This window comes from Manacus candei, unplaced genomic scaffold, assembly GCF_025592945.1.
Source record: "Manacus candei isolate 608988 ecotype Guabito, Panama unplaced genomic scaffold, ASM2559294v1 h1tg000026l, whole genome shotgun sequence".
Classification (NCBI taxonomy): domain Eukaryota; kingdom Metazoa; phylum Chordata; class Aves; order Passeriformes; family Pipridae; genus Manacus; species Manacus candei.
Genome location: NW_026138074.1, coordinates 1,445,898 through 1,461,273, shown reverse-complemented (window position 1 = coordinate 1,461,273; position 15,376 = coordinate 1,445,898). Strand labels below are relative to the sequence as shown.

The 15,376-nt window shown below is 36.4% G+C and overlaps 1 protein-coding gene across 9 annotated transcripts in view; it reads left to right on the top strand.

Moving 5' to 3' along the window:
* ULK4 (unc-51 like kinase 4) overlaps positions 1 to 15,376 on the top strand; it is a 226,062-nt gene that overhangs the window by 147,813 nt on the left and 62,873 nt on the right. For all 9 annotated transcript variants that reach the window (XR_007904773.1, XM_051789186.1, XM_051789185.1 and 6 more), the window contains exons 33-34: positions 11,014 to 11,180; positions 13,732 to 13,830. Coding sequence is in view for 8 of the 9 variants with exons in the window: in XM_051789186.1 (XP_051645146.1) it covers positions 11,014 to 11,180; positions 13,732 to 13,830 (266 nt within the window). In the remaining variant the exon portion in view is untranslated. The remainder of the gene's footprint in view (positions 1 to 11,013; positions 11,181 to 13,731; positions 13,831 to 15,376) is intronic.

Below are 15,376 nucleotides of genomic sequence, written 5' to 3'. Positions count from 1 at the left end.
CATACTAACAGTCTCTCTGAACCAGAAGTGTTTCTTCGCATAAACAGAGGGAAGCCCCATCAAATATGCCCTGATACCACCAATCTGTAGGATATCTATTACAATCCTGAATCCTAGATGGAAGCAGTGACCTGTGTTGAATCTGTTGCAGAGTATATTGTCTTAGAAAATGCTGGGGATATTACTTCATTGTTTCAAGCTATTGTTAAATTCTATCATCCTTGATGTTTGTCTCTTCACTTGAGATAACATGGGGGAGGAACAAAGAAACATGAGTCCTTCATTGTAAACTACCTTTTCCCCCTGCCCCCATTATCTTGTCACACAAAAAGATTGAACTGGATTTCCTTGCCTGAACTTGCTTTCTCGAATCAGTGGTCTGGGCATAAGCAGGCTGAAAGAGAAATGTAGGTGCGTAGTGGTAGTGCCCAATGCACGTAAGAAGTGACACATGAAGCACACCCTGGGATAGGATGATGGAGGCTCCTTGTGTTAGAGCAAGTTGGTAAACCTACTTTGGCCCTGTATGTACATTAATACCTAATAAACAGTTATGCCCAGCAGAGCAGGCATGGTAGAGAAAAAGGAAATGGTACTGTCATGGTTTAACCATGGTTGGCAACTAAGCACCACACAGCTGTTCACTTAATCTCCCCCACCCATTTTTAAGGGTAAAAATGAGAAAGGAATTTATGGGTTGACATAAAAACAGTTTAATAGTTGAAAAGGTAGAATAAGAATAATTTAAAAAATTATTAGGAAAAGAAAGAAAACAAACAACCAAGCAAACCAGAGACAGAGGAAAACAAAACTCAAGAAGAACAAGTGATGCAAATGGAAACAACTGCTCAACACTGTCTAACCAATGCCCAGACAGTCCAGGAGTAGTGTCTGCCCTGCCAATCTCCCCTCCAGTTTTATCACTGAGCATGACAACAATATCGTATGGAATATCCCTTTGGTTAGTTGTTCCAGCTATGTCCCCTCCCAACTTCTTGTGCACTCCTGCTCTGTTTGTTAGTGGGGTGTGATGGGGAGTAGAAAAGCCCTTGACTCTGTGTAAGCCCTGCTCAGCAATGACCAAAACACCCCTGTGTTATCAACACTGTGTTCAGCACAAAACCAAACCAAAGACCCTTGCAAGCTACTGTGAAGAAATTTAACTCTATCCCAGCCAAAACCAGTACGAAACGATTGCTTGCATGCTAAGTTTCTTTTGTTGTTCTGTTGCACATCTTCACAAGGCACACACTTAAAAGTATCCTATCTCTCTAAATCACTGTTTTCTGTTATGTGGTGGCCATCTCTGTCACTGTAATTGTATCAATGTTCTTAACTTCTGTTTCACCTCTGAAGAAGTTGTTGCAGTTGAGCAAAGCAGAATTCTGATTCTCAGTTAAAGCATCGGATCAGCCACAGGATTAATTGCAGTTTGTTGTTGGGAGGGTGGTATAGTTCCCTGGTTTTGTTTCAAAACTGGGTGGTTTGGGCCAAGATCGCCTAGTAGGCCGAACCGTTCCATGTGATCTCCTTCCGGTGCTTATACAGAAGTTTCACCAAGAGTCTGAACGAGTCTGTTGGCATACCCACACAGACTTCACAACTCCCAGCATAGACAATGTACAGGTTGTCCAAAACCCAGTGTCATTAGACCCATGTTCCTACTGTGTGGGTCCTATTGAGAGAGGGAAGACAAGGTAAGGAGCACAGAATTCAAACATGCACAGGTTTGCTGTTCTTTCAGAGCTAGGACTCCCTCTTGATTAAGTAAGCTGAGCTGTTGAAGTCAAGATAGTTGGGATCAGGTAGCTGTACTGACAGAAAATGAAGGCTCTGTTGGTCTAGGTTGTACTAATAACAAATATTAGGTAAGGCACTTCTAGTATAGCCAGGATATAGCCAGTGACAGCATGATCACAGTGTGATGGGTTTCAGCTCAAAGATCCCAGTGATAGGATTGAAAATCATGGATAGGTCAGAATAGAACAAGTATACATGCAAACAAAACAAGACATATGCCTGAGCCAGTTATTAAGAAGGATAGCATCATCTGAGGTGAAAAGTTGGATTTTAGAGATTTAATTGGGTGTGGCATTATTCGTATGGTCAAATTATAGCAAATTAGAGAGTCTGCTGGTCAAAGTTATCCCAACACTTACTTGGAAAATAGTTGACCTAACACAGTCTACAAAATATATCTGGTCATAGCTACAAAACCTGATTTACTATCATGTAGTATCCTGACCTCTGTCTAAGCCCTTTGATCATGTAAGTGCACATACACCAAAACCACTTCAGACAGTTGCAATTACTGGTTGTCAGCTTTCATTTCTGTTGTAAACTTAATTGATGAATAACACAGGATGTTACAGGAAATTGTGGCATAGAGTCACTTTTATTGTAATAACCAGCAGCAAATTCCACTTAGTGGATACTCTAGCCTTTGCTTTTGGTCTTTGGTGTAGTTGTAACAATAGTAGAAGAGTGTCACTTGAAAATCCAAGTATTTGTACTAAATTTTCATCCTATGGCAGACTGATGTAAATAGACCGAGAGGAATAGGAATAAATATTTAATATCTTTTCTTACTTGCGTGACTTTTCAGTAGGGAAATGTATAGAGCTTTTACCCTTATCATTTACTGAATATATGTGGGAACAGTATTCAACTGTGGTTTATTTCTGCAATTTAAATCTGAAAACTTAGGAGAATTTTCTGAAGCCAAGGTTCATTGGTTCTTATCACTCCCAGTCCAGGGCCTCTTGAAGGCCTAGCTAGAGCAATTAGTCCTGGTAATGTCATTCAAAGCTGTTGAATGCTGTCAGTTTGTGACAACAGTTTAGGGCTGTATCTGCACTCTAAGGCTGTTCATATCTGCTTTGTACGGGTTTTGTCAAAAAGGCAGCTCTCAAAGATTGAATGTAGTCTCTCAAGGATTTTGGTAGAAGGGAAAGTTGATGTCAAAGCAGAAGCACGTCAAGATATTTGAAGTAGATAAACAGGATTTAATCTTGTGTGACAGGAAGTCTATTATTAAAATAATAATCTCTTTAGAAGAGTTTCTAGTTCTAAATTAAACCCAGGATATAAATTCCTCTGTATTTTATCACATGGTGATTGTTGCAGACTTGATCTTTCAGAGCAGTAAATCAAAATTCTTTATTGAATCTTTACTGACTCTGAATCTTGCTGAATGCAAAGAATTCCTAAATATAACAGATTTTAATCTGGTGAAGAACTTTGTCTAGTTTTTGGCATTAATTTGAGGACCCCATGCAGTCTTTATGTATGTATGTACATACATTATGTATGTAATATACATACACTGTACATTAACTCACAACTTGACATTCTCCCATGTAGCTGTGAAGCAGCAATTGCCAATATCTCAGACTGGCTTTAAAGAAGGTTTTAAAGACTGTTGTCTTCTCAAAGAGTAGTGTCCTGTTAGATATTCCTGTTACTCATAGAGAAAATTAAAACTTGCTGTTTGGAAAACATCCTAAGCATCATCTCCCTTCTGTCTGACAAAACCAAGGGATTTTATTTTACTTGACACTTTGTAAGGGATAAAATAGGGTGTATTGGGATCTGACTAGATGTATAGCATGCTGTAGAATTACAGAGCTTTATAAAACAAACTACAAGCTCTAATGTATCTCTGACATGTGGGTAAACATATCTAACTGAAAAGTTGCTATAGAGTTTGCTTAATAACAGCTGTAATAGTCAATTCAGACAATATGGTTTTGTCATATTAGAGTTTTGGTTTATTTAATTTTTTTTTTCTTTTTTTGGTGATGGAATGTTGTGCTTGCAAGTATTGCACAACTGACATATTAAAAACCTGTATGAAGAAAAATGCTTAAATCCACGTGAAAAGAATGAGTTAGGTGTTTAATATATGCACAGTTGGTGACAGAAATATTTTAAATGTATACCCTGGGAAGTCACTGTATTATTTCCACCTTTATCCCTCCCTAAGTCTTCCAGCTAGAAGGGTCATTCAAGTATGTGAATCTGCTTCAAGTAGGGTTAGTGCAGCCTACCTGTTTGAATAGTTTAAAGCAACCTAGCATGACTTTTTTGGGGAAACTGGGGAGTATTTGCCTCCTCTCTGTCTCATGCACACTCGCACTACCGTAGGGGTAATACCCTTGAACAATTGATCACGAGCAAACCCTTGGGAAGAACTAGTGTTTGCTGTCAACAGAGCGATTTGCAAAATGATGGGCTGTCAGGCAACCTCAACCTTGTACTCCACTGTATTGTCAGCTACCTCTTGGGATGGCAGCACGAGGTTTTACAGGCATCAAGAGGCTTATGGGCCCCGATTACCAAAAAACCAGCCTATTTGAGATGTACGTAACATATATGAATGACAGAACTGGCAGCAAATCTTATGACTGCTGGGTGCTAAAATCCTTCTCTGAAGAGAGAATACTTTAAAAAAAAAGTTTCCTTTATGTCTAGTCTCACAAGCCACCCGATACAAGCATTTAAAGTTTGCATGTACATCTTCAGTGGATCCTACCTTTCTGTTATATTTTTCACTTGTCTTTTTGTAGCAAATGTCCAATTATATTTATCTACTTAGAGACTGTAAGTAGCAGATAGTATTTTTAGAGACTGTGGTGCCCAACAGCTCATTATCCAAACAAATCAAAACTGACTGCTCACATGAGACACTATTAATGTCTTAACAACACTTTGAATAGCTCCCTTGAATGTTATTACAGTCCTTAGTTATGTAGTATTCACTCACATAAATTTTGAAAAAATTTTTATTAGTTCTGATATAAGTAGAAAGAATTTGAATGTTCTTAAAACTGTCTTCTGATCTTTCATTCCATCCCTGTTGAACAAGTTCATGTTCATGTTCAATGGGTTGTACTCCTAGGAATGAGGACTATCTTGGTAAATCTTGTCTAGAACAAAATTCCCTGCCTTCAAAACTTTGATGCTATGTACCCATATGTACTATGAACTAAGTTTCGAACAGCTTGGATATCTTTTCTGAATTAATTATAGAATGGTTGAGTCAATCTGACACAAAAACCTGAATTCAGATGAAATTTTGTCACAGAAATCTTAACAAGATCCTTAGATGAGAAGCTACTTTTTTTCTTTTTTTATTATTTTTTTTCATTTTCCAAAGAAGCAGCAAATCAGGAACTCTCAAGGGATCAGTGATTATACTTTCAGAAATACTCCTGCTCTGTGTGCGTTATTCTAACCACATTTTTTCACAGAGAACAACCACAGTCTAGCCTAGTTGGTATAATTTGTTATATTTCATTATTTTTGTATTGACCAGTCAAGCATATGCAGCACTACACGATTTTATTTTTTCTAAATAGTTCAAGTTGCTTTTTTACTATCCTTTATTACATTCAGATACTTTTTCTTATGAGAGAATTCACTTGGTTTTCTATCTTTTAGTTGACTGATCTGTACACCTGCTGGTCTTAATAACCTATGTGTTTGTTCCATAGATTAAATTATAGAAAAAGTAGATTTCTCTGTTGGCAGGATTCTCTTTGGTTGAGAAGAGTTTGATGTGGTTCCCTGGGGAGTCTCCGGTTCTGCACCCTTTTTTCACAAGTGAAAGGTGGCACCTCTAAATTGACTTCTAACAATAACAGCTAAATGCTGCCAGTCCCGGAAAAAGTAAAATAGCCCAATGTCGTGCTTTGACTCAAAGCAGAAACGTATTGCCACTGAGAATGTCAGGTCAGTATTCCTCTCAGGCATCCACACTCAAGATATAGTACTTTGCAGTCCACTTCCAACCTACCTGGAGTAAAGGCTATGACTGGCTTTTCTTCCCTGGTTGTCATCATCCTTACCACACCCATTTTGCTGTGTGTGAGGACAGGACTCCCTGCTTGGGCACTGTTGGTGAGTGCCCTACCTTCCATGTGTGTAGGAAAAGCTGAACCACGGACTCTTCCCACAGAGGGAAGCTCTGGAGCCTTGACCACTTCAGTATGACAAATTCAAATGAGATTTTTATCCCTCAAACCTATTCTTTAGTCATAAAATGTCTAGTCACTCTACCAGTAGTAGGAATAGACTATTCAGCATGTGCAAAATTTTCTTCTTTAGACGCTTTTCATTTTTAAGATCAGAATAGAAAATAATTTTCAGGGCAGCAGTAATGCAATTGATCTGCTCAACAGCTGTATCATTGTCTTTCCACTTGATCTAACATTTGTAACTCACCAAACTTTGAAATTGTTGGCGATCTAATTTGCTATTCTAGTTTAGGCTTACCTCAATATTATAATACTAAGACAAATAGTTCCTAAAATGAAACCAGTTACAAGTAATAAACAAAAATAACATTAAAAGCAATGCGCCTCCTTTAAAAATGCTATTACCCTAAAGATACCATGTGCCTTTTGTTGTCTAGTTCAGTTGTTCAAAACAGGAAAATTTGAGTAGTAGTGCTGTGATGCAAAGAATGCAAATTGAATCCCAGGTTTATGTAGGTAAATAAGGTTTTATGAAGAATCTTTATGACATCATGGATTATCTTAAGTGCTCAGGTACTGAGGAACTCATTCCTGTGTGCTACAATCTATCATAATACAGTCCTGTGTTTCTTCTTAGCAATATTTTTCAATTTTAGCATTAAAACTTAAAAGACTATAAAATATGGTTTCTATTTAATCTGTTAATATCGCAGGTCCACTCTGTAAGTAAAAGAAGGAAGAAAAGTCTAGTGAATATGTATTTGGTAATATCCCTGGGAATTCAGTTGTGTAGGTGTGATACAAATGGGGAAAATGGCTCTCCAGAGAGAAATGTGTGGAGACGAACAGAGAGAAACCTTTTTGCCAGGCTGAGGGGGTTTGCTGCTGGCTGCTTGGCTGTGCGGTGGCATTGTTCGGAGGAAGTGCACCTGTTCTAACATTTTCTTCAGCTGGAAGCAGACAGGTTTGTTGAATGCTCTAATTGCTGGTAGGCATGAAAGGATTGCCTAGAAGATTGCTTCCTAGGCTGTCCTTTGATGTTTCATATGATTGGGAAGTGAAGATTTTTTTTCCTTTATCCATCTTACTAATAGGTGAGAATAAAATCTCTCTTCTCAGCTTTCATTCCAGAAGGTATCATGGCACATTCAGTCCGATTAGCTGTATCATGGGCCAAAAGACTCCTTTTATCTTTTGAAAAGATTTATAAAACACAGGCATAGTCATCACAGTCCACATTCATAAAACACTATTAGCGACGTGTTCAGTTCATTGCAGGGGTCTCTAGGCAGGAGAAATACTCTTCTGGGAACACTGGGTTTGTCAAGTGCTATAAATCCATGGCTAGGAATTTTGTATACAATCATTTTAATACATGTTATGAATCTTGAACTGCAGTTAGAAAAGGTTCTTTGTCTAATTCAAATTATGTTAATTTATAACCACAATAATTCTAATATAGAATGCAACTTTTACCTTATTTTTCAGCAAAATTTGAATAGCAGAGAACTGCACCGAGGCTTGATGTTTTGAAGGTCCTTCTTGTACAAATAAATATAAGGCATGACTAGTGCACTATGAAGTATTGTAATAAATTTAGACTGTAACTAAAGCTACGAACAGTACAGTGTGATATATTTTGTTTGCAGAAATTTACAGATTAATAGAGTAACCAAAAAACTCTGTAATAGGTTAAATGATAAGTTTTTACTTACTTGCCTTAATAAGAAATGCCTAGGTGAAAGAAATTACGGTGCATTACTTTCACTCGTGTAAACTCACTAACACCTTTCTCTTGAGAAGGTGAACTATTACCAACATACTTGGAAGTACCAGAATACTTAAATATATGTAGGTTGTCCCAGTAGAATAATCTTCCTCGATCGAATTTGGTTTATGTCTCTTCTGTGATACAGAATTTATATTCAGGTCCGTCACTTGCAAAGTTCAGGAGTGCATGGAGTGTGTGCCTTTGAATCAGAGCCTATTTTACTTTCTAATGAAGAGTTGAGAATTCTGCATAAGAAACCTATGTCTGTTAAATATGACTCTGTGTCTAAAATTTTGAAAGATAAGTATTGATTTAGGCTTTATTGGAAATTAAACTGTGGTTTTTGAATCTGTTGTAGAATTTGGGAGAAAACTTTCAAGGTATCTTCTGAAACTTAGGGATCCATATGTGATTTTTCTATTACAGAATTATGAATGCAATATCTGTTTTTTTAGAATTGAATGCTTTTTTTGCAGACTAACTGTTCAGGGATTCAATTTTTGGAATGCTGAAACATGTCAGACTTGATCTTTATAGCTGCCTTTTTGAGTAAACTGGTTACAGTGCCAGTAGTCAAGGCTGTTAAACTTCTATTGAGTTTTGTCATGGTCACAGCTTCCCAACTTTCTCTTCTGAGGACAAAGAGTGTGTATTTTGTCTTGTGGTGTAAGCAAGGAATATATTTACAACTGTGGCCTCCAATTTTCATTTTATTGTAACGCAATGAAGTATTTTAAATACCATGCCTGGAACTTTGTTTACTTGGCCAAGTGGTCAGTCTGTGGCCTTTATCTGTGGAACCCAGTGTTTATCAGGTTTCTGTATGAATCATGAAGTGCATTAAGGAACATTTTGCACCAGTGTTTTATTTTAGATGTCTTTATTATAAAGTATTGATGTGCTAAATTTTCCAAAGGTATTTTAGGTCCAGGAAATTTTTTCCCTCACAACTTTCCAAATTTAGTATGCATATCTTTGTATGTATAGTTCTGTGTGAGCTTGTATCTACTTAAATAAAATTCTTTAGTTCTGATGTTTTAGTTAACTAAGTAAACATGAATATCTCAGGTGTTTGGAGGCAGGGTTGCTAATATGCATACCCTTAGGATGTAAATACTTCAAGAGAATAAAATCTAGGTAATTATATTATTCATGTCTCAATGGATAGGGAGAAGGTTGAGTGGTTCACATCCCTGTTCACCAAACAGCAGAAATGAGGCAGTTCTGAAACTCGGGTTGGTACAGTTAAGGAAATAAGCAAGTCCTGTTCAAAGCTGAAAGGGAAAAGATTGCAGATCACAGTCATGGATCCTGGTGTTTTGTTCACTACTAGTCACTCTCTACTTAGTTCTATAAATGCAGAGAGTACTACTGCCTAAAAAATTCTTAATGATGACCCATCCAATGCAATGCCTATGTTTGAAAGTGGCCTTCTCAGTGTTCGTCTCCAAGTCACCGTCTTAAGGGTTATAAGTAAGCCATCTGGAAAGAATGGGGTGACTCATTCATTTGATGTGGCTGCTGGTTTTGTGGCCTTATACAGGGAGAAACAATGTGTACTGGGTCATAACCCTGCAGGAAATTTTTCAGACATCTCTTTGATAGGGACAAAGTCTTGCTGGACTGTTTTCTTAGGTTTATTCTGATTTAGCCTGTTGAAAATAGTCATAGAATAACTGTATATTTTGTATATATGTCTATATTTTGTATATATAGACATACAATTACAATTACGTCTGTTTTTTTTCTTCTTGGTGGGTATTGGTGGCATCACTTAAATGTGTCTCTGTGTGCTATTTCATTTTTGTATGAAGTGTTCAGAACTGCAGCAGAAATTGCACTCTGAAAATGGAGAAGGAAATTAAATGTGTGAGATTAAAGTGATTTAATTTTGAGAGCTTGATTTATTCAGACAAAACTCCGGGAAATTCAAAGCTTAGCTTGAGCTGACATCCATCAATCAAACGCTTGTGAAATGAATAATGCTAGTAATCATAAAAATAAAAAAGATGTGAGATAGAAGCAGAGTGCAAGTCTTAATGATCTAGAACCATAACTGTATTCTAAATGAAAGGTTTTGTATTTAATTTCCTGAAGAAAGTATTAAGGGTGAGAAATAGGGGAGAAAAATATTTCATGGGAAGTTTAGTTAATGGATGGAACATCTTTCAAAGCCCGAATAGTTCAATGCCCCACAACTTTGCTCTTAAAAGCTGAATGGTGTAAGCACATAGTGTATTCTGTAATGTCTCATTTTAATCATGTACTGGTGTTCATAAAAATATATGCAATGATTTTTTTAAAGGAGAACTTATAAAATAGATCTTTTTACTTCATTGAAATCAGTGAAATACTTCAGTAATTTCTGACAATCATGGGGACTAGAAGCTGATGTACTAATATACTACAGTGTTACCCAAGTGACTGCATGGCTAATTGCCAGTGTAAAAGATGGTTTACAAACGTACTATGTTAAGAAACAAAGTATCTTTCATCCCGTATGAAACTCTGAAAGAAAAAGATTAAAATCAAATATAATAAACTCAGTCACTTTGTATTTGAAAATAAGAAAGATTCTGAACTGAATTGGTGTTGCCTTGAAACAGATTATATTTTTTCTGCTATGTCAATTGATTTGTGGTCAGGCAAGCTACAGGAGCTGATGTCGAATTCTAAAGGAGCTTAAAAAAACCCCTTCAAAACAAGAAGATATTTTCAGCAAAGTTTTTACTTGCATAATTTAAGCAAATCTTAAAAACATTTTAAGTGTAGTATTCAGTATTTCATTTATAATGCTCTTCTGAATATATTTTATGTTAAACACTGTTCAGTTCTACAATTAAAACATATGGGGAAGGTTCTAATTGGCAGACCAGTTAAGAAACTTTGTGCCACCTTGAAGTGGCACTTTGTAACAGACTGGAGAAATGGCTAGATTCTTGTGAATTGTGAAGGTATTGTGAAGGAATCTTGTGTACCAGCATGCTACAGAAAAGTTTAGGGTTCAAAGTATGTTTTAATTTAATGAATGTTACATAATTTTTCATGCAGTTAGCAAATTTGATTGTATCAGTTTAACTCTCTTTATGAGCTGGTCCAAACAGAATAGAAAAGGAGATAATTATGGAGAAAAAGAGGAAATCGAATAAATATTCATAATGTATGTAAAATTTCTTTTTATCCTAATCTATTATTTTTATCTAGGTCACCTTCCACATTGTTCTTTTTCTGATACCCTTTTTTTTTATCTCACTTTCTATGTAGGACTGGCTCATCACATCTGTAATCTCCTAACAGAAGCTGTGGTTCTGTACTTGGAGGCAGATGATAAAAGCAACACCAAGACAGTAAATGCACTGCTTCTGTCCTTGCTTGACATTTTGCAGTGCATGCTTATGTATACAGCAAACATTGTGCGCCAGACTTTGCAGGTATGTGATTTATTTCCTGGGGCCATTACCATCTTAGACTTCCTGTTATCCTAATAATGAGATTCCCACTATTCTGATTTTATTGCATTTTTAGTATGGTGGAAAATCAATTTGTCTTCCAAGTTTCTGTTTGAATCAGTGCAAGTCATGGTATTGGTAGGACTTCCTCCTCCAAGAAAGCCATCCTCGTCCTTAAAAAGGAAGATACAATTCAAAGAAATTTCACGTAACTCTCTTAGTAACATATCAAGAAGAAGCATTCATCTTTTTTTAGACATGATGTTGAGCTAACAAATTTTGCTTTGTTTTGCTGAATTTTTCTTTAGTCAAGTTTTTTGTTTGCTTGCTTTTGTGCTTTGTTTTCATTTCTCTTTTTTTCTAAAGAAGGCTTAATGTAAGAAGTTGATGTTGAAATTTGAGCTTTTTTCTTTTTTTCTACACTGATTTACATGATCAGCCATGTTATCAACCAGGTATTTCACTGGGAGGTTTTTGTTTTATTTTTCTTTAATTTTTGGAAGAAAATTTAAATGTGATGGTACAATACTCTTTTTGAGTCCTCTGTAATGGTTTTCTCATCTAAGAATCACTTTGTAAATCAGATTTTGTAGGCTAATTCCCGATTGTCATATTTTGGCATCACTCCTTCACAGAGAGCTAAATTCTGTACTTAGGTTCCATATAACAGTGGTGAGGCCAGTTATTCTGGAGGACACATGAGGAAAGAGGATCTTGCACATGGTTTGGTAGTATTAGTCAAACTGAAGGTTTTTATTTGGATACAAAATTAAATCTATTCATTCAAAGCCAAATTCTATTCTGGCTTTACTTGAATACTTCAGTTAATTGATGCACTAAAACTCCAACTCCAGTTTTGTCTAACTCTTGTCAAAGTAATCTGCTTTGCTCTGGAATGCTAATAAATAACAAGAAGAAGCTGGAAAACTGAGTTTTGAAGCATAACTCTGTCCTGTGCCCTTAAAAAACAAATTTTACCATGATGTTACTTGCCTTGGCTTACTCATCTTGACAGTACTTGTTAGAATGCCTGAGAGTTCTACAGGTGTATCAGTACACTATTTGTGTGCGCTATTGAATGATGGCCATTACCTACTAACTACATAGTGTTCCACTAACCACGTGTCACTAAATGCATCATGAATATTACTCTTGGACTGTTTTTTTATAGAGATCTTCTGAGTAAGATGCCTTCTAAAACAGAACTTGAAAAGGAGAATCAAATTTTCTTGTATTATCCATTTTTGAGGCTTAAGTTGACTTTTACAAATGGTAGTACCTCCACTTGAATCTTTTTTATTTAAGCATTTTGTGTAAAAGGTGATAACCTTATCCTACTGCATTGTGAAGGTGACTTACTTGCCTTTCTTCATTAATATAAACACTCCATTTTTTTATCTTCTCTGCATTTGTTGTCCTTCTTGGGCTTCTGCATTCCAGATCATTGCGGTGAGTCTCAGTGAGGGACATACCAATGTGACTTCTCACCTGGAGAAACAGCTCCTTGGTTCTCTTTTATTTAAAATTTATTTAAATTTATTTAAAATTTAAAATTCTTTCCAGAAGAAAGGCACTATCCTTTCCACTCATCAGTATCAACAGTGGAGCTTGAGCAGTAGTGTCTCCTCCCTTAGGGGACTTGCTCCTCTGTTCACTTAACCAAATGAAAATCTTCAGGTATTGCACTTGGACAGTGATTTTTAGGATTGAGCTATAAATGAAAGACAATAAAAAATTATTTTAAAATGTCTTCTTTAGACAAAGTGTTTACTTTTTCCTCCAGCTGATTGACCGTATAGGGTCATAGTCCAAAGCTGGTTCAAGATAATGAACTTAAATGAAAGATCTTTCTGGTGCCCTGGGGCAGGGAGGGGTCATAAATACGACTGCCTAGGTTGGTAGTGTGTCTTGATGAGGGAGGATGAGTGGTCAGAATTACAAGTGGTAACAGATCTTATCTCAGACTTTGACCACTTGGAGACTTTATTATTCCTCTTTCAAAAATAATTTAAATTATTGTAATATACTGTGAATATTCCAGGATACAGAGTAAGGCAGATGAGCAAAATTGGGCAATATTGCTGAGAATCCTAAATTTTCAGTCACCTTGATTTTTTTTGTTTGAGTTGCATGTGAAATTGTACCTGATAAAGGGGAAAAAAAACATTTGAACTTTAATGTTAAAATAGATGTGTCATGTTGACAGAAATTACAAATGCATGAAACATTTATGACTTTGGAGGTATCTTTTACATGTACAGTTTATTACATTTTTCTGTAGAAATGTCATGTGGGTCAGTATATTCAGCCTGTGCAGAATGGGCATGACAGCAGGAACCCCTTTTGCTTTGTGCTTGTTGTCACAGACACAAGGAGTGTAACTGCTCATTGGGAGCTGAGGAATATTTAACTAGAAGAGTTCATAAGTCTCCTTCAGACTTCTATTCACGCTTCCACCACCTAATGGACCTAATTTGTTCCTCATACTAGAACAGTCACCAAGGTCGCTTTTGATTTTTTCTCTCTTATTAAGGCACAGAAATCTGGCACAGGAGGGGACACACAGGCTGCCGAAGACCTTCTGCTTATCAATAAACCCCTGACGGACCTAATTAGCCTGCTTATTCAACTGGTGAGAATTTGTGTGTTTGTAAGCCTTTTGGAACATTTCTGAAGTTGGAATTATTCAGTTGAATCCAACATCTTAGAGCTCTGTTTGTTAGTTTTTCATTGTTTATAAGCTACCATCTAGGACTCTAACACTTTGTAGAAAGCTATAGGTCACAATGACTTACAGGTTACCAGTGATGTCAGAATAAATCTGTCTGTCCTGAGCGTAGAAGTGGGATGAGGGGTAGATTCTCAGTTTGTATACATATGTATAACCAAATTTTAGCCCTTCAGAATGAACTAGTGATCACTGCATATGGAAAGGATGTTTTCAAAATATGACACTAATAGTACTGCTACCATTACAAAAGCCAGCAAATGCAAAATTAGTTTGCAGTGAGTGATGCCTTGAAATATTATTTTCTTGAGTTTCAGCCTTCTGAGTTTTCTCAAGGGTTTTCTTTTATTTTGACATGACCCTGAGGGATTTATGAGTGGGAGTGCTCCCCAGTGATCTGTAAACATCTTTGAAGTGTGTCTGTTTAAAGACACACAAAGTCCTTTCCAGGGTTTACTAGGTGTCACAGCACTGCATTGAAATCTCCACAGAGTGCTGCACTGTGGCCCTGATGCATCCCATCAGCTCAACCTCCATAATACTGTGCCAGAGATCTGTATTGACTGTGTGTAATGATTTGTAGTAAGGAGTGCTTCTTGAGCTGGACAGGGCTTTTAGAGGCTGCATCAGCCTTTTATTCAATATAAAGCCATTAAAATGTGAGAATTTCCCTGTGGCATATCACAGTATCCTTTCCAGGTTATTTCACTTAAAGGCATTTCAGATTCACTGTGTTCTCTTCCAGACATGATTCTTTTTTTCCATTTAAATAGAGGTTTGCAGGTGTTTTGTGATATCAATAGTGTGGTCCTTTTACTATCTTTAGCACTGTCTCTCATCTTCTATTTTTGGGAAGTGTGTGATTCCTATTAATTTTTGGCGTTATACTTGTTGCTAAGTCCTCCTTTGATGGATTTCCTTAAACCAGGTATTGGCAAAGGCTTTTTGGAAATGTTCACTGAATGATCTAAAACAAAGTGACTGAATTTCAACTATATAATATTTCATCTTTATAAATTCTTTTAATTTATTTTTATTAATTTTTTTTAATCACTATATATGATAAATAGTAGGACATGAAGAGATGCAAATGTTCCTTTAAAGTGAAACTAGTCATAAATTTAAATTCTATTAACTCTCTAAAGAACAGAAAATTAGAAGACAAGTTTTACTCAGCTTATGCCACCTGGAAGTCTTTTATAGGTTTTTAATAAAATAATAGGTTAATTGTACAGTTAGCATGTACTGATTAGATTGTGACTTCCCCTTGTATTTCAGAAGCAGGGCTGCAAATTATCACTGGGTTTTGCTTTGTTCTGTACTTCTACAGATTTTGGTATGTTTAAAATGCTGATTTTAAATCTGCTGATTTTAACATACAGGTAAAGAATAAAGACCATTTCTTTTAGCCACTTCTTTTAGGTGCCAGTGGTTGTTCTCTATTCATTGG